Genomic DNA, 23,935 nt, shown 5'->3' with positions numbered 1-23,935 from the left:
TCTGATTTAGGATTGACAGATACTTGGCAGGAGTCAGGGAGAGAGCGAAACCACCTTCACCTTCGTCTTTGGTTATTACAAACACACATTTTTTTTTTTCAGATTTTCCATACTTGGAAAGTATGATATTAAAAGACAGTGATTTTTGATGGCCTAGCAGGCTATGATTTTCCCAACTGTAATCATACTTGGTAATTCATAATTTGGTAGCACAATTTAGACATTTATGGACATTTTTTGAAATACTTTTTTGGGGGAGAACTTTGTGTGCAGCACCTTGATGTGGGATCTCATTTCCCAGACCAGGGAGTGAACCTGGGCCACAGTGGTGAAAGCATCAAATCCTATCCACTAGACCCCCAGGGAACTCCCTTGAAATACTTTTCGATAGTCATATTTCAAAGTATTCAATTGCTTTTTTTTTTTTGCTATTTCTTGGGCCGCTCCTGCAGCATATGGAGGTTCCCAGGCTAGGGGTCTAATCGGAGCTGTAGCCACTGGCCTACGCCAGAGCCAAAACAACGCAGGATCCGAGCCGTGTCTGCAATCTACACCACAGCTCACGGCAACGCCGGATCGTTAACCCACTGAGCAAGGGCAGGGACCGAACCTGCAACCTCATGGTTCCTAGTCGAATTCGTTAACCACTGCGCCACGAGGGGAACTCCTCAAAGTATTCAATTGTTTAAGCAAAAATCAGTCAAAAAACTCAAACATTATTAGCAGCAAAGATCGCTTGTTAGTTTTAAGGAAGATTTTTTTAAATGGCTCCTGTAATAGACTAATATCTATGCAAAGAATGGGATTCACACATATCTGGAAACTAATATATGGCACAAATAAAGCTTTCCACAGAAAAGAAACTCCTGGACTTGGAGAACAGAACTATGGTTGCCAAAGGGGAGGAGGAAGGAGTGGGATGAGCTGGAAGCTGTGGTTAACAGATGCAAACGATTGCATCTGGAATGGATAAGTAATGAGATCCTGCTGTATAGCACTAGGAACTATAACTAGTCACTTGTGATGGAGCATGATGGAGGATAAAATGAGGAAAAGAATGTATATATGTGTGTGTGACTGGGTCACTGTGCTGTACAGTAAGAAACTGACAGAACACTGTAAACCAACTCTAATGGAAAAAATAAATATAATTTAAAAGATCAAAAAAATGGGATTGAGACTTAAAATGATAATCAAGTGGCAATATACATAGATTGGGAGGTGGAGATTGTTCATGTAGGATACACAAACAGCTCAGCAGGTTCATACTAGCAAAGAAATGGCGTAAGTACTCCCACAAGCAAATGACAACATCATTTTTTAAAAATTTTATGGCCAAACCCACAGAGTATGGAAGTTCTCAGGCCAGGGATTGACTATGAGCTGCAGCTGAGACCTAAGTGTAGCTTGGACAAAGGTCTAGGGATTGAACCCTCACTGCAAAGGTGTAGGGATCGAATCCTCACCTCTGCAGCAATTCTTGCTGCTGCAGATTCTTAACCCACTATGGGAACTCCAACACCATCAATTTTTACAAGTCAGGGTAGAATGTCAGCATTCAAACCTGTTCAGACCAAAACTGGTCTGAAAATTATTTGGTAGTAGCACCACTTATTCTGTTTTTTTTTTTAAGACTCTATAAAATATTCTATGGACTCTTACACTAAACTGAAAATATAAATAAATCAAAACAAATATTTTTTTATTATATTAAATTTTGTAGAAAGTTCAGGGACATGGAGGGCAAAAGGAAGCCCTGCTGTGCTCCTATTTTGCCATTCTAAGAGTAATAGCATTCACTCCAGTGGGAAGTATGAAGAATGGACAGACTTAGAAGAAAATAGGTGCTATGCTAGTCTTCTCTGTGTGGTTGCATTTTATAGACTATAATATTGGGGTTTACCAGAATATCATACATCTTCATTTTCAAATGTAAGAATTTAAACACATTCCAAGCTCAAGTTATATTTGGTCTTATGTATCTATTCTACCATGGTCCTTGTTTACAGTGTAATTAGCTGCTTATATTTTGATGATAGTACATGTCTCAGAAATACAGAAACCCAAGTGAGTCAGGAAACATTTACTTCACATTGCTCTATTAAAAAGAACTTCAGGAGGTCCTGTCATGGCTCAGTGGAAGTGAATCTGACTAGTATCCATGAGGACAAAAGTTTGATCCCTGGCCTTGCTTAGTGGGTTAAGGATCCAGTGTTGCTGTGAGCCGTTGTGTAGGCTGCAGACATGGCTCGGATCCCATGTTGCTGTGGCTGTGGTGTAGGTCAGCAGCTACAGCTCTGATTTGACCCCTAGTCTGGGAACCTCCATATGTTGTGAGTATGGCCTTAAAAATACAAAAAAAAAAGAACTTAAAAAAATGAAATACTTTATTCTATAAATACTTTATTCTATATTCTACAAAACCAAATAATAAAGGTATATAGAACCCAGCAAATAAAAAATAGAGACCTTGCTTAATACCCCTCAGCAGTGACTAGCTGCATATAAAATAAACCCACGGCTTCCTCTCCTCCAATTTTGTGAATGCCTTTATCTACTAAGCTTGAGGTTTTTTTTCAGGTTCTTCAATAAATGTAATATACACACACGCACACACGCACACACCCCTACCTTCCCACCCTCCATATTTGCCTATCTCCTTCATCCCCCAATACTTCCCACAACACCAAGATTCTCTGTGACCCTGAAAAAGCTGCTTATCAGTTGCCAAAATAGGAATTGATAAAACCAACATAATCATAGCCAGCAGGGTGGCTTCGGCCCCGTGGATCCACATATTGTTGCATATGCGAGGCACAGAATGACACTTGTTCTGGAGTTAGGGCCTGAAACGTAAAAAAAGAAAAAAAAAGAAATATAGTTACAGGGATTTAAAATAGCTGTCTCCTTGAGGCTTCCAATGTGCCCCAAATGCAGGAAGGCAAGAGACTCTAGAAGAAGAAGCCAGCCCCAGTCCTATCACATGCTTTTCTCATAAAAAGAAATCTATAATTTCTAACGAATAAGACCAAGTCATCTTTTCAACTCATTTCTTGCCCAAGAGTCCCATTTCACTTTGCACTACTTACCCCATTCCCTAAATATGGCTTGTTAAATAAACAGGATAAAGAAATAGTCTTAAAAACCAAGTATGTCTGGGATTGACACTGATAGTCATGAGAGATTGACTGTAGGTTTTTGAGTTGGGTCAAGATAACATGAGGTAGCTATCAAAGCAAGAGATATCCTGCGCATGACAATATCTGAGAAAAAAATGGGGATGAGGAAGGTAGTTACCTATAATAAGTGGGTAGCCAGGCCTGAGATGAGCAAAATCTAGGTTATGGTGAGACCATAATGAGAATGGGTGCAAACTGGAATCTGACCTGCTTCATGTCCTCTTTGGTGATATAGGCTTTGCCCTCTGCCAGGGCTTGGAATGAATTCTCTATTTCATCACTGGACTTGATGTTCTCTGACTCCTTGTCAATCAGGAAGTAGGTATAGTCCTCTTGAGTGACATAGCCCTTCCTGTTGGAGAAGCAGATCAAGAAATGTGCCCTCTTGGGACAGAGAGGACGGCAAGTCCCTTTCTCATCCTACTCAGTGTTTCAGAGACAGATGGAAGCTGGATTCTCCAAGGGTCTCTCCCATCTCAGCTCTCTGAGACTATGGACTGTGATCCTTCTTTGACTCCTGCCTCATTTCCTTACAGCCAAATAAACAATTTCTTAAGTTCCAACCTTCGTTTCCACACAGATCATTCGGCCTGACTTTCTAAGTAGAACTGGGGAATTCCCTAGTAGCACCAGTCTCTGGGTATCTCAAGCTCTTCAAGTTGAGTTGAAGACCTTTATTTCTAGTCTTCTTAGGTCTATGGTATCCTCTGCCCCACCCTCACCAGCTCACAACAACTCCATCCCCAGAAGTTGGCCTCTGAATAATCTGTGTCTCCTTAAGACCTTACACAAATGAAGGAATTCTTCTTTCAAGGTCCATTCTCAGAAGCAGCTGAAATTCATTGATCAAACTTAAACCAGGAATTGAACAAATTTCAGAACTGGTGCCTGAGTTGGAGTTAGTGCTATGCACTTTGGAGATACTCCTAAAAGGGCACCAAAAGCTGTCCAATTCATTTATGGGAGACTGTATCTTCCTACCCTCAAGCTGAATTAATTTCATGTTTTATGTATCATTTTACTTTTTGTACTTGCCCCTCCTCCCCAAACCCCACTCCCTGCTATGGTCTGGCCCTTCATCTTTCTCCTACCTCCCTGGATCAACAGCATCCAGGAATTTCTCAAACTTGGGTTCAGATTCACCCTCTTCCACCATGGGCAAGTAGTAGTTGAGCCCTCTCAGGCAGGACCGGAAATCTTTGTGACTCAAGCGACCTGTCAAATTCTCATCAAAGTGCCTAAAGAATAAAAACATTTTCTCAAGTTCAATAGAAATCATATTAAAGAAGAAAAGAGGAGTTATTGTTGTACCAGCTGGGGATTTATAACACATCATTAAGTTATCAGTTGAGTGGAGAGCTTGCCTGTTTTCCACACTTTTTCTTAAACCTAATGGATGGAGGAAAATGCATAAAATGTTGAACATAAGTATATTTCCCAAAAGTCCAAGAATCTCATAGACATACTAAGACCCATGGGTTGAAGCTAAATAACATGTCCAAATCTTCATTTAAGATTCTACTAAGCCACACTGAGGGGAAAAAAAATAGTCATTTGGGGATTCATTCTACATGGTCTGGAAAACAAAGAACCAGTCAACTATGAAGTTATACTCACCTATAGGTCGTTTTAAACTCCTCTAGTGTCTCCTCACTCACACCGGGGGTGTCTCTGAAAGTAAAAACAAAAACTAACTCATGAAACAAAACAGAGAAATAGAAAAAGACATGCCACAAGAAGAAGAGAAGAATTTTAGAGGCTATCATGCTACTCAAGTTATCTAGTTCAAGGCTGGGCCACCTATGGCCCATGGGCCAAATCCAGTCAATCACTTATTTTTGTATAATGAACTAAGAATAGCTTTTACATTTTTACATGATTGAAAATAATCAGAAAAGAAGAATGTTTCCTTATACATTAAAAATTATAAGAAATTCAAATTTCAGTGCCCATAAATAAAATTTTATTGGAACACATTCATGCTCATTCATTTATGAATTATCAATAGCTGCTTTTTCTTCACCATAGAGTTGAGTAGTTAAAACAGAGGCTACATGGCTTTACAATGTTTGTTATCAGGATCTGTAGAGAAAAAGTTTGCCTATCTCTGATCTAGACAATTAATCCTTCCAAAAAGCTATGGAGACCTAAGATTGCTTTGATGTAACTAATTTATTTAGAAAAAAAATGAGGGAGTTCCCGTCGTGGCGCAGTGGTTAACGAATCTGACTAGGAACCATGAGGTTGCGGGTTCGGTCCCTGCCCTTGCTCAGTGGGTTAACGATCCGGCGTTGCCGTGAGCTGTGGTGTAGGTTGCAGACGCGGCTTGGATCCTGCGTTGCTGTGGCTCTGGTGTAGGCCGGTGGCTACAGCTCTGATTCGACCCCTAGCCTGGGAACCTCCATATGCCGTGGAAGCGGCCCAAGAAATAGCAACAACAACAACAAAAAAAAAAGACAAAAGACAAAAAAAAAAAAAAAAAAAAAAAAAAAAAAAAGAAAAAAAATGAAATTTTCTGCTCTATAACTTCAATATATCTTCCATCCTAGAAATTTTAGTGGGAATTTTACAAAAGGGAAGACTTTCTGAAGATATCACATAAGATGGTGAAAAGACTGAGAAATAGATGGTGAGCAGATTTAGGGGGATAAGAGCACTGTCTCCCACCAACTCCCATGTAAAGAATAATTCATTTTGTGGGTCAGTAAAGAGAGAGAATATTGGTTCTGGGGATGGCAAGTATAATATCACTGAAGCAACTCTTCTGTCCAGTACCACAAATTCTAGCCCTTAGAGTTAAGTTTCTAATACCTAATGCCACAGTACCCTTCCCCAGCCCTGACCAGAGGTTCTAATACCTGATTTGGATCTGTTGTTCCAGATTGTGCTGCCTTCGCACCCCAAGCTGGAAGAGCTGGTCCCACTGCTGAGCCAGCCCAATAGTGCTGAACTTAATGTCCAGGACCAGAGCTTCTTCTAATTTTTCTCCCAAGTCCTCAATCTTGGTCAGCTGACGCTTCATTGCCTGGATCTCCTTCTGCTTCCTCTGGAAAAAGGCAAAGAAAAGAGGCAGTCACCCGGGGTACCTAATCTAAACCTACGGATGATACAGAAGAAACTGATAAGTTTAGGTTTCCCTTCATTGCTCCTTTTCAATTATTTTCAGGAATTTTCCTGTCCTCTGGGAAAACCACCCCACTTCTGCATCCCTCATTTGTAAAGTGGTGGGGAGGTTAAGTGATATGACCTCTGTCATTCTGGTAATCTGGGTTAGTAGTTACACAGTGCAGATAGAGGAGGGTAGGATTTCCAGGACTGATGCGTAATCAGCTCCCAGTGATCTGCATCATGAATTATCTGTGTTATCGATTGTGGCTGAACTCTCAGGCCCCCTTAAACTTCCCAGTGTTCACACTCCAGTCTCCTTCATTGGCTTGGACAGAGACTTCTATGAGATGCTTCTGTCATCCAGCCACATTGTGTACCAAACGTCTGCACTTAGGTCATGCTTTCTCAACAGGGGAATATTTTTCCCTACAAAGGGAAGGAGTGAATTGGTTGTGATGGGGGCAGATGTGAAAGCACATTAGATATTATAATCACTTGTGGCCCTCTCAAAATAAATCCTACTTGACAACATCTTTTTTAGCACTGTTTTCTAGTTTTCTAATTAGGGATAATTTGATTTAATTAATTATTTCCTTTCTTATGGAGAGGGCAACAATGAAGACAAGATTAAGATTAAAACACCACTCTAGCCCACTACTTTGTTAAGAGATGATCTAGACTCAATTTTATGACCTTACCACATCAAATAATAACAGAAATTTGTCAATGTTATAGGTTGTAGACCAGGAGTTTTTGCATTTGTTTCCTTACTTAATCATTATAGCAACTCCATAATATAGATATTTTTGACTCCATTGTGTAGATACAGAAATTGAAGTTGAGATTGCAAACTGACATCCATGTCTATGTAATGGTGGCCAATGGTTAGAAAGAAAATTGTTGGTAGGGTTGACATCAGAGCCTTAGGCTTTGGGGTTTTGAGTCAAGGAATTTACCTACAAGTATCACCAGAATTTTTTTGAGTAGTTTTTCTTGCACTCCTTATAGCCCCAGCAATATTTAGAGTTAATGAATAGACATTACTTACTTTATTTGCTTCCAGCTGGGATTCCAGAGTACCTGTTTCTTTCAGCAAAGATCTAATTAAGAACCAGAGAAGAACATTACTTATAATATCAGAGATCCGTATCTTATACAAACTCAAAGCCCCTACACATCTATTGTTTTACTTCTTCCAAGCAATAGGGCCTTTCTGAAAGGAATTTTAATGGCACCAAATTTTCATGAAACCAGACCCTTCTGTTTACTGGCAACCTTGCTGGACAGATAAGAAGAGAAGTAAGGCCACCCTGGTTCTTCTCTCCTAAAGAAGGCTTTCATACTTCCCTCCTACTTCCTACTCTCAAAATACCCTTAACCTACTGCAGTGGGATATAGGACCTGAATCATGTACACTTTTCTTCTCCTTCTTACCTCATGTTTTATTTAGACCCCATCAGATTGCAACAGGATGCAGATACATCCTAAGCCCACTTTAATTAATTCTTTCTGAGTAATATAACAAAATAAACATGATAACATAAAATACTGACCCATCCAGAAAATAAGCCCTGGATATGGAGGTCCGGAACAGGAATCCGAAGAGAGAAAAAGGAAATCACATGTTAACATGGATTACTTCAATGATCTTCTTTCTTCAGATTTATGATTCAGTCTAAATTATTTGTACTCAGAAAAGTATAAACCCCTTCCACCCATTGTTTCCCACACTGAGAAGGTTAGAGCTTTCTGCGCACCTCTTTGCTTTAGGATGAAGAGCTCAGGTGTTAGGTGACATGCTCGTGGTGGGGCACCTGCTGCTAGAGAATGAGGGACTAAAACTAGAGACAGAGAAGTGTGAGCTGTGTGTCCTCTACCCCCTGTTAGATGGTTTTCGTAGCCATAACACAGGATTTCTTTTTGTTCGTTGTCTGATTTATCCTTGTCAGTGGGTTTGTAGGAACAGTATCATGGATTACCCAAACCAACAGTTTAACTCTCAAAACTCCACAATTCCAACCCACCGCTGAATACAGTCTACCAACTTTGACCATTTATTCATTTATTATACCCTCTAAGTCTCCTCTTTTCCACGTCATTTGCTCCAGAAGATGTGACAAGTGTTATTTTCATGTATTGAAAAGTTTGCATTTAATAAAAGCAATTAGTATATATTATCTCCCTTGATTCTCATCACAGTTTTAGTAGTCAGGAAACATAATAGTTTCCCATGAGGTATTTATAGCATACTCTGCTCTGGTTGTGCCAATAAATACATATGTGACCTTGAGCAAGTCAATTTATCTGCTGAACCTCCTTCCACATTTGGAAACAGAGGTAATAAGATCAGCTCTGTACACTTTGTCAAGGTTGCTCTGAAAGTTAAGTGAGGTAATGGATATTAAAGTACTTTGTAAAGTGCAAAGGGGAATGAAAACATAATGAACTATTACTGTAATTATAGGCAGGAGGAAAAAATAGTGAGCATATCAAGGAGAAAATACAGACTGGGCAACAAGATGAAATTTTCATTTCTCAGTTTTGCAGTGATCGATTTAGAATACAGTCAATTCCAAACATAAACCACAAAGGGGATATGTTGATTTTATGCCAGCATAAATACTGTAAGAGTCCCCCTCCTTCCCTCAGATTTGTATTTCATCCCTATAGTGAACTGTTTGTGCAACACAGAGATCAAGAGTTTTGGGGAAATCAGAGCACACCTGGTCTCCAAGATCCAATTAAGGAAGGCACTGGCATTCTGCTCAAATTCCTGGCACATCTCAAAGTTCTTGACCTGTCTTGCCTCTTCCTTCTCCAGTTCCTGCTCCCTTTCCTAAAACCCCAAATCAGAGATGAAGTTCACATTGAAGACCTTTCTTTGCAGTAAAATAATTGGTTCCTAGGCTTACCTGCACATCTCCCCTCTTCCAAATCTAATGTCTCTTCCAATGGTATTGCCTGTGTGTTCTTATTTCTTCCAGCCCCCACCTCTTCTCATCTCCAAAAGGGGAAGGAAGCTTTATGCGACTCCCTGTAAGTACTTGTGGTGTTACCAAGCCCAGTAACAAACGAGCTGGTAATAAAGGCAAATCTTTCTCCTCTCATCTTTTTTTCCAGGTGAAATTTCATTTAAATGATCATAAAAGTAGCTTTAAAGGGAAAGGTAGTAAAAGATGCCATCTATAAATAGACGATTTTTATGCCAAACTTTTTCTATGTGAACTATTAAAATATTGTCCATAGCTTCAATAGTGAGTATTATTACAGAGAGGCAAAAATTAAATAGAAATAATTAAAAAGGCACTTTTGGAAGTGTATATAAAATAGAGAATGCCTTGGAGTATGCAAGATATATATGAGTCTCATTAACTTTTCATAACCTATTTTTAGAACCATCTTCTGGAGCTCAGGTTTGCCTCCCTGAATCACCACTCAACACCCAGATGCAGGAGGCTGTTTAAACTGGGGGACAGAGAGCTGTGCCTATTGTGAACATACTTCCAATTTTTTCTTGGATTGTCCCAGTTCGTGACTTCTGTCTCAATATAACAATTTTTGTTGTTGCTACTGTTTTATGCCTTTTTTTTTTCTTTTTAGGGCCACATCCGTGGCATATGGACATTCCCAGGCTAGGGGTCAAATCACAGCTGCAGCTGTTGGCCTGCACCACAGCCACAGCAACTCAGGAGCTGAGCCACATCTGTGACCTACATCATAGTTCACGGCAACAGCAGATCTTTAAGCCACTTGAGTGAGGCCAGGGATTGTACCCTCATCCTCATGGATACTAGTCAGGCTCGCTACCTCTGAGCCACAATGGGAGGTCCTTAATAAAACTATTAGTAGTGTCCCTTTCTTTCTCAAAAGTCCCCAGACTCAGATAAAAAAATTAAATGATCATGCTCACTACAGCGAAAGGAAGTTACTCTGCCCCAAGCTACCTTGATGATGTCAGATAGGTGCTTCCAGATCCTTTCTAGAGCCTCCACTGTTAACCAGGTGTAGGGGCTTGAAGGCACATTTAAGGCCTTAATCTGCTGGTCAAGCTCTAGCAAATAGTTGAAGTCTGATTGCGCCCTTGCCAAGGAGGACAAGAAGGCCTCGTGGTCCTTCTGCAGCTGCCGGATTGCATCCAGGGAGACACAGTGCACAGGCTCTGACAGGTCCTCCTCCACATTCTCACACCAATTGTTGAAAGCTGAAGCCTTGTGTGCAAATTCCATGAATAGATCCTCAGCCTACAGAAAAACAAAACAAAAAAGCCCACCTCTATCTTTCCTGATAAAGTTCTTCAGCAGAAAAGATGATAGAGGGTTAAAAAAATGACTGCTTTCAAATATTTTCAGAGCCAACATTTTAAGAGAGCAGAACTAAAACCTAGTGAGGCCAGGTGACCAGATGGATGGACATGGGAGTTCAAGGTACAAGCCCTGATGTATTAGCATTTTCTCCTTCTGTGAAATTTGTCAAGTCTTCCAATACTTACAAATGAAGTTGGAGGACTTCTAGGATTATTTTAGCTAAAAGATTCTGAGGGTGGCAAGGGTGGTTTTCAATGATGAGATTCCGTGATTTCTTGTCCTGATGTCTATGTTCCAAGTCTATGTGGCACATAGTGAACATGCAAGAATAAGTGTTAAATGAATGAGTAGATAAATAATTGAATTAAAAATCATTCATGGGATAGATATTTCTTCTTTCTCTCCTGAGATCTTTCACAGACCACACTTCTCTGATGTCTCTTGTGTATACTGAGACACAAGTATACCTTCCTACCTTCCTCCTCCATCTCATTCAGGGCTTATCTCGTGCCTTAAGCCCCTCCTCAAACCCATCTCCTAACCTCTAAACTGTATCCTATCCATGTGATACTCTCTGGAGTTATTCACATGCCATGAATGACTGAATTTCTGAATGAGATAAATGAGATAAATAGCATGGATTGTGCCAAACAACAGATAGTAAAAAACAGTTTTAAATTTAAAATGCATCATTTATGTTGGGTCATCAGATTGTATTTTCGAAGGGACTTATGTTGTAATATGTATGAAAATCAGTTTTCATCTCTAAACACAGGTGTTAAGGAGGAGAAAATTGACTGAAATGGAAGGGAGATTACAAAGATATTATACCATTACATCTTCTCTGTATTCATTTCAGTAATCTATATGCAAAAATAGACCAATGCAGAGAAAACTAACATGCTCCTACCCAGAAAGGACATGAAATCCCATAAATAACATCATATTAGTTTTCATAATATAATGTATCAACTATTTCACAAAGAATTTATAATCATAAATAAAATAATAAAACTCTTTGCAATTTGAAAGTTAAGCAAATAAAAATCAGAATGTGAAGTATCTTCCTATGGAGAATGCGTAGATGTATATGTGTGTGTGTGTGTGTGTGTGTGTGTGTGTGTGTGTGTGTGTGTGTGTGTATAATTGCCCATTAATTGCTTTAATTTTTCACTTAAGATTCATTTCTTTAGGTTCCACGTCCTTCAATAGACCAGAAATTAATTAAGAGTCCAGATTTTATTTGTGTGTTTCCCAATTCCCTTAGCTATCTACCTTAACTAGGTTCCAGGTACTTCTGATGGTCTAGAAGTACTCAGGAATTTCACTGACCATCCTGACTTCCTTTTACTGTTAATATTTTTATCATCATACCTTAGCAACCCCCACTAGGAAAAAAAAACACTTTAATAGCTTATATCCATATAGAACATACGGTTTATGTCGCATTTTAAGATCCATTATCTCTTTTAATAGTAATAACATAGAATAAACGTGGTGGTGATATTACCTGATTTTATAAATAAAGAAATCAGTGTTTGGGGATGTTAAGCTACATATACAAGGTCTCTCGGCTAAGAAAGGTAAGGACACAAGTCATACTTGTTTAATGTTCCCTTTGTTTGGGTTGGAAAAAAAACACAAGGACAACCTTGACTCCTACACACCAGTGTTAGTTCTATCATACACAAAGATCTTCTACACTTCATCTCATCTACCTCTTTCCATTATATGTTCCTGGCTTCTATCATAAGTCCACTGGATATCTGATTAAAAAGTTTTAAAAAAAACCCTTCCTATCAATCTAAAATATTAAATTATTTCATTCCTAATAAGAACTTCTTGATACTTTTCAATGTATTCATTCAAATGTCTACAGTATCTAAACTCAGTTTCCAGGGTCTATTTCTGGATTTCAGGGCTAATGTACAGATAATAAAGGCCTGATGGTGGTCATTTTTTTTTAACCTTCTGTAGGGGTAGTTGTTTCTCCAGCAATTTCTGTCTGTGGGCTTCAGAGGCTTCCAGTAGCTGCTCCCAGCGCCTCAGCAGGGCAGCATGGCGCTTCTCAATGGCTTTGGTCTGGTTGTGCTCAGCTGTCACCAGTTGGTCCTTCAGGTCAGTTATCTCAGACAGTCTCTCTTGCTGGAAGCTCTGCAGAGTAGCATCTAGTGTGTCCTGAGAAAGAGCCATAGAGATGCTGTGAACAGAAAAACAATGTAGATTCCAAGGGGTCATTCATACCTGGGTTCCACCAGATTTTTATCATGGACAAGATAAGGTTTAGGCAAGAGTTTATGGTGATGACCAAGGAAAAGGAAATATGACTTAGAGACTTAAGTGAACATTTGGCTTGGGAATTATGGCTAGGTTCCAGTGTTTAAAACTGGATTTTAGATTAGTTGCAAAATTAATAGTAAAGGAACACTGGAGCATGATGTGACATTCCAAATTAAAAGTAAATCCTTCTTAAAGTTCACATCCTTTCTAAGACTCTTTTATCTCACTTATTAGATTTCATATTTTAATTAGCAGTAGTGCATTACTAGAAATCGTGGAAGTGTGCAAACTAACAAAAGACTTTTCACAGGTTCCAGTTATAGAAAGACTCGGTGTGTGTATGTGTGGGGGTGTGTCTGTGTGTGTGTGTAAATGATATCAGAAGCACAAAATCCAGAATTTACTGATTTCAGCTTTAACAGAGTGGTGTGTATTTGACCAATTCTCCCTTTGAGAACAACTTTGATGGCTGGATAAAAGTACAAATTATCTGCTGTTTGAGGGGATCAGAATGCAACTCAAGTAGTATAACTTGAGGTATCAAAATGCTAGAGAGAAGGGAATAGTAGTAAAGTAAGTGTAATACTCTCAGTTGCTTTCCCCTTTGAAATACTAGCTGTACAGGGTAAGCAGTTGAGGAGAAAACAACTACTCAGTGTTTCAGTGCTCTCATGGGACTGAAGGGGCAACAATTAGAGTTCTGAGAACTTGAGTATCCAGGATTTGAGGAGATCATGAAGAGGGAGCTGCAGAAAAGAAGGTGCAATAACCTCCCTGTATTTTTCTCTCAGGGCACTTATAGATTCCTAAGCACGGGCCCTCGAAGCAGAAAACAGAAGCTAAGACTCTAAAAGTCTAAAGGGAACTGTGTATGATTGGGTCACTTTGCTATCCCTCAGAAATTGAAGAAACACTGTAAATCAACTCTACTTAAATAAATAAATAAATAAATAAATAAATAAATAAATAAAATCTAAGAATTTTCCATAGTCATACAGTGCTGAGATTAGGACACACAACCTAGGAGCAGCCCTGGTGAAAGAGGTTTAGTTGAAACCTCAAAAGGCTCTAGGTTTAACAGCAAACTGAAAAAAAAAAAAAAAGCTAGTCCTCAGAAAAATTGAAATCATGTCTTGAATCATTACCAGAAAAAGTAGGAGTTGGATAAGGGATGGGATGGGGGAGGTATTAATTTATAGCTTTAAGTAAAATTTATGAATTAATTATTTTAAATGTAAATGGATGCACTATTCCATTAAAATGATCAAAAGAGATAATAAATCAATATTCAAACTATACAATATTTATAAAAGATATGTAGACAGCCTGCACTTCTATGTTCATTGCAGCATTTTTCACAAGAGCCAAGATATGAAAACAACCTAAGTACTGGTCAACAGATCAATAAATAAAGAAGATGTGTGATTCACTTATTTGGAATAGTATTCAGTCATGAGAAAGAAGGAAGGAAACCTTGCTGTTTGCAACAACTTGAATGGAACTTGAGGGCATTATGCTAAGTGAAAAAAGTCGGGCAGAGAAAGACAAATACTATGTAATGTTACTTATATGTAGAATCTAAAAACTTCAAACTCAGAGAAACAACCAAACTTAGAGTACATTGGTGGTTGCAAGGGGCTGGGAGGTAAGGAAAATGGGGAGAAACTGGTCAAACTTCCATTTATAAGATTAACATGTTCTGGAGATATAATGTTCTGGAGATATAATATTATAGCTAATATTTCTATATTATGTACTTTAAAGTTACTGAGAGTAAATTTTAAATGTTGTCACCTCAAAAAAGAAATGAAATTATGCTATGGGATGAAGGTGTTAGCTAATCTACAGTGGTAATCTTATTGCAATTTATAAATCTACCAAATCAACAACAAAAACAAAATATAAAGACATAGAAATATAAAAAGGGATGGAAATAGATGCACATTGCAAATAGTAAACAAAAGGAAACTGGTGTAGTATACTAACATAAGGAAAAAAACTTTAAGAAACATTTAAAAAAAAAGTGCTATTAAAAAGAGGAATTTTCATAATTAAAAGTATCAATTTAAGATGATTTCATAATTCTATATGTATGTCAACACAACTTTTAATATACCTTTAATATATAAAAATAAGTGTTTAAGCAACATGAGTTCTGACAGGTATTATAAACTATTGCAAAATACACATTCTTTTCAATTGTACAAATACTATTCACTATTATTTTAAATCGCCCTTTTAAAATAACACCCAATATGCTTTTAAAATAAAATGGAATAAACTAGATATAAACATCCAAAAAGATCATGATAAAATTCCCAAATGCTTGGAAATTAAACTGTGCACTACAGAATAACCAGCAGGTCAAATAAGAAATTAAATTAGAGGAGTTCCTGTTGTGGCTCAGTGGTTAATGAACCCAACTAGTATCCATGAGGATGCAGGTCTGATCCCTGGCCTCATTCAGTGGGTTGAGGATCCAGCGTTGCCTTGAGTTGTGGTGTAGGTCGCAGATGTGGCTCAGATATGGCATTGCTGTGGCTGTGGTGTAGGCCAACGGCTACAGCTCCAATTGGACCCCTATCCTGGGAACCTCCATATGCTGTGGGTGCAGCCCTAAAAAGACAAAAAGACCAAATAAATAAATAAAATAAAATAATAAATACATAGCTATAATAAATAACCATGCATATACATTATTTCATATATATATGCAGAGAAATTCCTAAAAATGTGACTCCGGGTATGTAATTTGGGTAAATATTCCTAAAAAGACAAAAAAAAAAAAAGAAATTACATTAGAAATAACAGAACATTTCTAGTTGAATGATAACACAGATAATATGAAATTTATGAAATGTAGCTAAAGGCTCGCTTAAAGGGAAATCTAAATCCTGAAATCAACATATTAGGAAAAACAAACCCACAGCAAATATAATACTCAATAGAGAAAAGCTGAAAGCCTTCACACTAAAATCTGGAATAAGACAAGGATGTCCACTCTTACCATTGTTATTCAACATAGTACTGGAAGTCCTAGCCACAGCAATCAGACAAACAAAAGAAATAAAAGGCATCCAAATAGGAAGAGAAGAGGTAAAAACTGTCACTGTATGCAGATGACATGATACTATATATAGAAAACCCTAAGGACTCAACCCAAAATCTACTTGAACTGCAACAAATTCAGCAAAGTATCAGGATATAAGATTAACATTCAAAAATCAGTCGCATTTCTGTATACTAACAATGAAATATTAGAAAAGGAAGACAAAAACACAATACCTTGTAAATTGCACCCCAAAAACTAAAATACCTGGAAATACACCTGACCAAGGAGGTAAAGGACTTACATGCCAAGAACTATAAAACATTAATCAAGGAAATTAAAGAAGATGTAAAGAAATGGAAAGATATTCCATACTCCTGGGTTGGAAAAATTAATATTATAAAAATGGCCATACTATCCAAAGCAATCTACAGATTCAATGCAATCCCTATCAAATTACTAAGGACATTTTTCACAGAACTAGAAAAATCCAAAAATTTATATGGAACCACGAAAGATCCAGAATTGCCAAAGCAATTCTGAGGAACGAAAACCAAGCAGGAGGCATAGCTCTCCCAGACCTCAAGCAATATTACAAAGTCACAGTCATCAAGACAGTGTGGTACTGGTACCAAAACAGACATACAGACCAATGGAACAGAATAGAGAACCCAGAAATAAACCCTGACACCTATGGTCAATTAATCTTTGACAAAGGAGGCAAGAATGTAAAATGGGAAAAAGACAGTCTTTTCAGCAAATATTGCTGGGAAACCTGGACAGCTGCATGCAAAGCAATGAAACTACAACACACCCTCACACCATGCATGAAAATAAACTCAAAAGGGCTTAAAGATTTAAGTATAAGACAAGACACCATCAAACCCCTGGAAGAGAACATAGGCGAAACATTCTCTGACATCAACCTTACAAGTGTTTTCTTAGGTCAGTCTCCTAAAGCATCAGAAATAAAAGCAAAAAATAAACCAATGGGACCTAATCAAACTGACAAGCTTTTGCACAGCAAAGGAAACCAAAAAGAAAACAAAAAGACAACTTACAGAATGGGAGAAAATAGTTTCAAATGATGCACTGACAGGGCTTAATCTCTAAAATACACAAACAACTTATACTACTCAACAGCAAAAAAGCCAACAACCCAACTGAAAAATGGGCAAAAGACCTGAATAGACAGTTCTCCAAAGAAGACACAGAGATGGCCAACAAGCACATGGAAAAAATGCTCAATGTCCCTGATTACTAGAGAAATGCAAATCAAAACTACCATGAGATGCCACCTCACACCAGTCAGAATGGCCATCATTAATAATATGTCCACGAATAACAAAGGCAGGAGGGGGTGTGGAGAAAAGGGAACCCTCTGGCACTGTTGGTGGGAATGTAAACTGGTACAACTATTGTGGAGAATAGTATGGAGGTATCCTAGAAATCTATACATAGAACTACCATATGACCCAGCAACCCCACTCTCGGGCATATATCTGGACAAAACTTTCCTTAAAAAAGACACATGCACCCTCATATTCATTGCACTATTCACAATAGCCAAGATATGGAATCAACTCAAATGTCCATCGACAGATGACTGGATTAGGAAGATGTGGTATATACACACAATGGAATACTACTCAGCCATAAAAAAGAACAAAATGATGCCATTTTTTGCAACATGGATGGAACTAGAAACTCTCATACTGAGTGAAGTAAGTCAGAGAAAGAAAGACAAATACCATATGATATCACTTATATCTGGAATCTAATATATGGCACAAAGCAACCTTTCCACAGAAAAGAAAATTGTGGACTTGGAGAAGAGACTTGTGGTTGCCGGGGGGGGGGGCGGGGGAGCAGGGTAGATTGGGAGCTTGGGATTTAAAATATGCAAACTATTGCCTTTGGAATGGATTAGCAATGAGATTCTGCTGTGTAGCACTGGGAACTATGTATAGTCACTTATGGTGGAGCAAGATAATGTGAGAAAATAGAATGTGTACATGTATGTGTAACTAGGTCACCATGCTGTATGATAGAAAAAAAAATTGTATTGGGGAAATAACAATCAAATAAATAAACAGAAAAAAGAATAATTAAATATTTAATAAAGTCAATATCTTTCTGAATTTTCTAAAAAATTTAAATAATCCCACAAAAAGTTAAAGAAAATGATAAAGATATAAAAAGATATTAATGGAATATAATACAAAGATACAACAGAGAAAAACTAAAAAGCCCAAAGTTGGTTTTCTAATAAAAATAAACACCTACTTGCAAGACAGATGAAAGAAATGAGGAAGAGAAAATTAGCAAATTATCTCCATCAGGAAGATTGAGGAACAATATTATGGGTCCTACAGACAATAAAACCACAAAATTTAGGAATGAATTAGTCCCATGTGTTAAGCTTCCGTGTGCTGTGGGTCTTGGACTCCACCAGCACTATCAACAAGGCAACTCTGCTCTCACCTGCTTTGCCAGGAGAGTGAGGAAGGCAGCGAGGTCTGCACCATTGCCATTGGTCTTCAGGCTTGTTTCTTTCTCAGCTGAAGAGCAAAGATAATGAATAAGAAGGGATAGAGAGCCAGTCTTATATCAAGCTTGATAAGGAGAAAAGGAATATTTACTCTAGGCCACAACAGAGCCTCCTGCTTCTCAAAGTAGATAATTCATTGGAATATGGGAGCCGTGGAGTCCAGTGAATTGTTTTTCTAGACTTATGCAGGATAAAACAGAGTGAAATAGAGCTGGAGCCAAGAGGACTTTTGAATATTTCATAGAACAAAGGAAAATTGCAAATTAGACATAAATTAGAAGTAAATCAAACAGACCGTTTATTTCCTAGAACATTTTGCCATGGCCCTATCTTTCTGAATATCACATGCGAAATCACCAATTTCCAAAGAAGATATTCTCTGGAATTACAATACTTAGTTATACCCTCAGCATGTTTCTCTGTATGTATGTGTAATTGTAATTGTGTCTAGACAGAAGAGCTGTGGATGATGAAGGGAGCATCTCTACTCCTATGGTAAGGGATACAGCCCCAGGGTTCATTCTATAAGCGGAATTATCAGTGTTTCTCAAACCCAAAGACCCTGGCCCTCACGAATCGTACCGATCCAGGTCTCAACTACATCAGCCTTCCAGTTGAACTGCTGAAAGGAATGATCATCTTCCAATCGTGACTTCCAAGCAGCAATTGCCTTGGCCAAAGAAGGAGTCTTTTCATTCAAAGCCTCTATCTTGGTAGCAATCTCTTCCTTGTGCTGACTTTCCTCCTGTAACACCAAAGTTGAAAGAAGGAGACAGATATATTGATGAATGCCCAGATCCAGAAATATAAATTCTTTAGTACTATTAAAAAACTTTCAGCTCTCTCATTCCAAATATATAAATACTCTCTTCTATGTCTAGAGAAATTACTCTGTTATTCATCTATGCCCCCAGATGATTATTTCTACTGGACAATCTTCTCATGTTTGTTTATATCAGTGATTTCTTTGCAGTTGGCATAAGCATCTGGAAGGTACAGAGTGGTCTCTGTTTAGGGTTCTTTTAGTAGCAGTTAGATCACTGAGGAATTGTTAAAACAAGCATTTAAACAAAGGAATGATTCTCAAATTATAAAGAGGTTTCAGTGTGGTCCTCATTTTAAAGGCTTGCAAACAAATTTCTTAACATTCTTATAATATTCTTTGACCAAAGTATATCATTTATAAGATTTTTTTTTTTGTCTTTTTGCCTTTTCTAGGGCTGCTCTCACAGCATATGGAGATTCTCAGATTAGGGGTCCAATCAGAGCTGTAGCTCCCTGCCTACACCAGAGCCACAGCAACGTGGGATCCAAGCCATGTCTGCAACCTACACCACAGCTCATGGCAATGCTGGATCCTTAACCCACTGAGCAAGGCCAGGGACTGAATCTGTAACCTCATGGTTCCTAGTCGGATTTGTTAACTACTGAGTCACGACAGGAACTCCTATAAGATATTTCTAAATGTGATATTCTTCATAGAATAAGAGTGTCAACAAATGATTTAACAATATGAGAACAGTTTCTAGAAGAACTTGAAAAAACTTTCAGAAAATAGCAATTAAATAATTATTTGCTGAGAACAATAATGACAACAAAAAGACAACTTTCAAGAGAGTATCAAAGTTCTACATATGATGTTAGCATTGCTCATGATTCTATATTTGGGCCAATCCCTTTTTGAAAACTCTTTTTTGATCTGGAATGCTTAGAGTAGCTCACCTTACTCAGGATGTCTCTTCCTTGAGCACACACATTTTGCACTTGGATCTCGTGGGCAGCAAAGTCATTCTCCAAAGCTTCCAGCTTCTTTAGCAAGCTCTGTATAGATGAGTCAATGAGAATCAAAACATCCAAGACTACAGACAATCCATCCCACCCATATTTTGACCCCTTTTGATGCCAATCACCAGGGATGAGTCAACTAAATTGGCAGACTACATGAATGTCCACTTCTTTCTGCAGAGCCCCACTAAATTCCTCTCCCCAATCTCTTCATTTGCCAAAGGAATACAAGTTGTTTCTAACTTGCCATGACTTTTCTGGATTTTAGAATGAGTGTTGATCAAGGTAATACATAAAGGATTTATTCCTGTTAAAATTTATATAATTCTATGAAACATTCCATCTAGCAGAAAAATATTAAGTATCAATAACATCGTATACTAAGAACTGACCCGAAAGTCTTCTTTTTCCACCAGAAAAAAAGATTCTGATTTTACAAGTGAAAATGTGGACTACTTAATAAAAGATTCAAATTAAGGAAAAACGATCCATCCAGCTTGTTGCTCACCTGAGTAGTAGCCAAAGAGTCTCCAGAATCCCCTTGGGCAACCATAGTTTCCTGTTCACTGAGCCAAGCTTCCTCCTCCTCAGCATTCTCCATGAATTCCAAGTATTCTAGGGACTCTCCCAACTGAAACCCTCTATAACAGGAACATAAGCCCCCGAAGATAAGAAAACACAGTAAGTAGTGGGAGCATAGCAGAGAGGCACAATCTTACAAGGCAGCCACAGCTGAACTGGACCAAAGAATGTATATGTGCTTACTGGTCAGCAAGGACAAATTCTTGTGTAAAGGGAGAGACCTTGAAATGAGCAGGACCCTGCAGGGCCTTCCAAGGGACAGACCCCCCCCCCTCCAAACACACACTCCCATGTCCCCTGATTCTTGTTTGTAGAAAAGCTTTAGCGTCCTAGGCTTTCCTCAAATTCCAAAGAGCAAATTTAACCAGAGAAATGAGAAAATGCAGAAATGATGGAAAGCAGTCAGATAAGACAAAATAATAATAGTTTAGTCATAAAATAAAGTCAAGAATCTTTAGTTTAGTCTCAAGGGCTATAGATAATACGCTGGGTCATATCCTTGAGCTGTTTTCAATAGAAACAAGACTCCTAGACTAGCTAGAGCCAGAAAACTGATAATCCTTAAATAGCACCCTGTGACCTCACCATCAACCAATCAAAAGAACATCCACAAACTGATCAGACACCCTGTGACCCTCCCCCTCACCTTGCCTTTGAATACCCTTCCCCTAAAGCCATCATATTTGGGACTTTTGAGAATAAACCATCCATTCTCCTTCATTTTCCCAGTAATAAACCTCATACTTTCCTTCACCACAACCTGGTGTGAGTAGACTGGCTTTGCTGCACATCAGGTGAGTGGATTCAAGTATGATTTGGTAATAATCTTTGTCCCGGAAGTTCAGTTTTGTGGCATCATATACTGTTTGTAAATCTTTGTGGGGGAAGGAAACCTTGACCAAATGACAGTATCAAGACTTCAGAGTTGGAGGATAACAGCACGGAAGCAGTGTTCCTTTCTACTCTGAGCATAACCCTTCTTCTCGAACAACGTTAACACAAGTGCTAAAAGCTCCCTGGAATAAATCCCCAGGAAGAAATGTTTTTCTACCACCAATAGGCATAGAATTATAGGTAGAAAGTACTCTATCTGTTATATGGCTATAAAGGAGAAAACTATTCTTCCATTCTTTTATTACTAAGCACTGCTCATAATGCTAAAACTGGAGAGATGTATAAAGCAAAAGAAACATGTGGAGAATAATCTAGTATGAAGGATAACATATGTAGGGCCACAGTGATAAAAGACAGCTGCAAGTAAGTGCAAGAATAGCGGTATATTCTGAGCACAAAGGCAGTGTCATTTCTGCCTGGGTAGAGGGGGAAACTTCATGGAGGACTTGAGCAGGGACTTAGAAGAGAGATAGAGATTGGCAGCTGGGGAAGAAAGGCTGAGCAACACCAACCTGATACCTGAAATTCAAGAAGAGAACTGGGCCTCCTACTCTCAACTCACCGAGCCTTGGTCAGCTCCTTGAGCTGCTCCCAGTGCTGAACAAACTGATCCAGTCTCTCCTGGATCGCCTCTCGCCCCACAGTGGTCTTATCTCCCAGCGTCGCTGCCATGTCCAGCACATTCTGAAGAACACACCCTCCAGGTCATATTACCCCACAATCTTTCCCCATTTATCCATAGATCCCTGACAAAGTATCTCATCCTTCCCACCCTTCAGATCATTTATAAACTCCATGGTGCTTCTGTTGGTCCTGACAATCCTGGCAGAATGAAGAAGCCACAGTAAGATCTAGCATGCTAAACTTCCCCAAGTATTCGTACAGATTACCTTGGCTTTGCAGTGGGCTACTTTCCATGACCTGCTTTAGGGACATGGTCACAGGGTGACCCTTCTGCCAAGCCAAGACTCAGGGTCACTCTCTTTCCATACAGCTCTGTTCAGGTACAGCTTTTCCAGATGTCCCAACTTGCATCCTCATTGTCAACAACTGTGCCCTGGGCTGTTAAAAGTACTCCTTCCAGGGAAAAGTATGGGTTTCTCCACAGAATTCTACTCACAGGAGACAAAAGGTGGAGGAGAACACTTGTGAACTCTCTAATTCTCTATATGACCCTGGCATGCTGCCTTCACATTGTATAGCATCAACCTACTGATTCATAACATGAAGGATTACCATTATTTTGCCTTTTCAGGCTTCACATTTTACTATTCCTACCTGGATGGCAGGTTCATGTGCCACCAACTCCCCTTCTAGGCGTTTGTGCTTCTTCAGTAAGTTCTGAACCCCATGTAGATCCCTCCCATAGTCCTGGGATCTCACTTGCACCAACTTCTCCCTTTGACCAAGGAAGAAAACAGGAAATTTAGACTTTAGACATCTGAGTTCATCCTAAAATGATGGTTTTCTAAGAGTGCGTGTTTGGCTCAGGTGGGGTGGCGGTAAATTCTGGAACACTCTGGTGTCAGTAATCACAAAATTCATTAGTGGCAGAGGTTTGCAGCAAAATAGCAGACTTATGCCAACACAAATTAAGAAAACATACTGATCTCCACCAAATGCAGTCATACAGCTATCCTTTAGTTCCTCTGCCTGTTGATATGTGTATCTTCTCTTTGCTCGAGAACTTACAATAATGTTTCTTCTCCAAAAATGTGAAAATTATACACAAACATCTACTTCATATGCATATACAAACATATACGCATATATGTCCTTCACGGCCTTTTTTGTCTGTCTACTAATATCAGTCATGAAGTTAGGTAAAATCAGTATAAAGAGATGACATTATAGGAAACATGGTAGTTGGACTGGTTCTGAAAATGACATGTTTGAACATCACCATGAAGTACAGTAAAGGATTACATAGACAATATTATAGCATCTTATTGTTTCTAAAAAGGTTCAAAATGTCCTACTTATTGCTCTATGCACATTTCTCTCCTCTAATTCATTGATTACTAGTAAGAATCAGCTTGCCTGTGGAAGAGGAACATGGTGAGGCAGGGTAAATAGGAAGTAGGACAAAAAACGTGATTTGTTAAGAGTTTCCCAATCACATTTTTTTACAACAAAAGTAGAATTGATACCATAGCCTATACTATGTAACATTTTTTGCCAGTGTCAAGATCAGTGGCATATT

The 23,935-nt window shown here is 38.6% G+C and overlaps 1 protein-coding gene across 4 annotated transcripts in view; it reads right to left on the bottom strand.

The window, feature by feature from the left end:
• Positions 1–2,383: 2,383 nt before the first annotated feature.
• SPTA1 (spectrin alpha, erythrocytic 1) overlaps positions 2,384–23,935 on the bottom strand; it is a 67,205-nt gene continuing 45,653 nt past the window's right edge. For 2 of the 4 annotated variants that reach the window (XR_014843125.1, XR_014843124.1), the window contains exons 37-51: positions 23,011–23,131; positions 22,295–22,416; positions 20,765–20,897; positions 20,194–20,292; positions 19,054–19,216; positions 18,405–18,481; positions 12,560–12,769; positions 10,232–10,528; positions 9,009–9,123; positions 7,336–7,414; positions 6,038–6,225; positions 4,797–4,850; positions 4,271–4,417; positions 3,387–3,531; positions 2,384–2,846 (exon numbers count right to left, since the gene is read on the bottom strand). Coding sequence is in view for 1 of the 4 variants with exons in the window: in XM_005663219.4 (XP_005663276.3) it covers positions 2,721–2,846; positions 3,387–3,531; positions 4,271–4,417; positions 4,797–4,850; positions 6,038–6,225; positions 7,336–7,387; positions 7,841–7,858; positions 9,011–9,123; positions 10,232–10,528; positions 12,560–12,769; positions 18,405–18,481; positions 19,054–19,216; positions 20,194–20,292; positions 20,765–20,897; positions 22,295–22,416; positions 23,011–23,131 (2,065 nt within the window). In the remaining 3 variants the exon portion in view is untranslated. Of the gene's footprint in view, positions 2,847–3,386; positions 3,532–4,270; positions 4,418–4,796; positions 4,851–6,037; positions 6,226–7,335; positions 7,415–7,840; positions 7,859–9,008; positions 9,124–10,216; positions 10,529–12,559; positions 12,770–18,404; positions 18,482–19,053; positions 19,217–20,193; positions 20,293–20,764; positions 20,898–22,294; positions 22,417–23,010; positions 23,132–23,935 lie in introns of all 4 variants that reach the window. The other 2 variants (XM_005663219.4, XR_014843127.1) reach the window with 2 other exon arrangements.

This window comes from Sus scrofa, chromosome 4 (genome assembly GCF_054392235.1).
Source record: "Sus scrofa isolate SSC_HxYL_T2T_F1_AM1 chromosome 4, Sscrofa_HxYL_maternal_Yorkshire_Landrace_v2.0, whole genome shotgun sequence".
Classification (NCBI taxonomy): domain Eukaryota; kingdom Metazoa; phylum Chordata; class Mammalia; order Artiodactyla; family Suidae; genus Sus; species Sus scrofa.
Note: the sequence above shows the minus strand (reverse complement) of the source record. Positions and strands in the feature narration are given on the sequence as shown.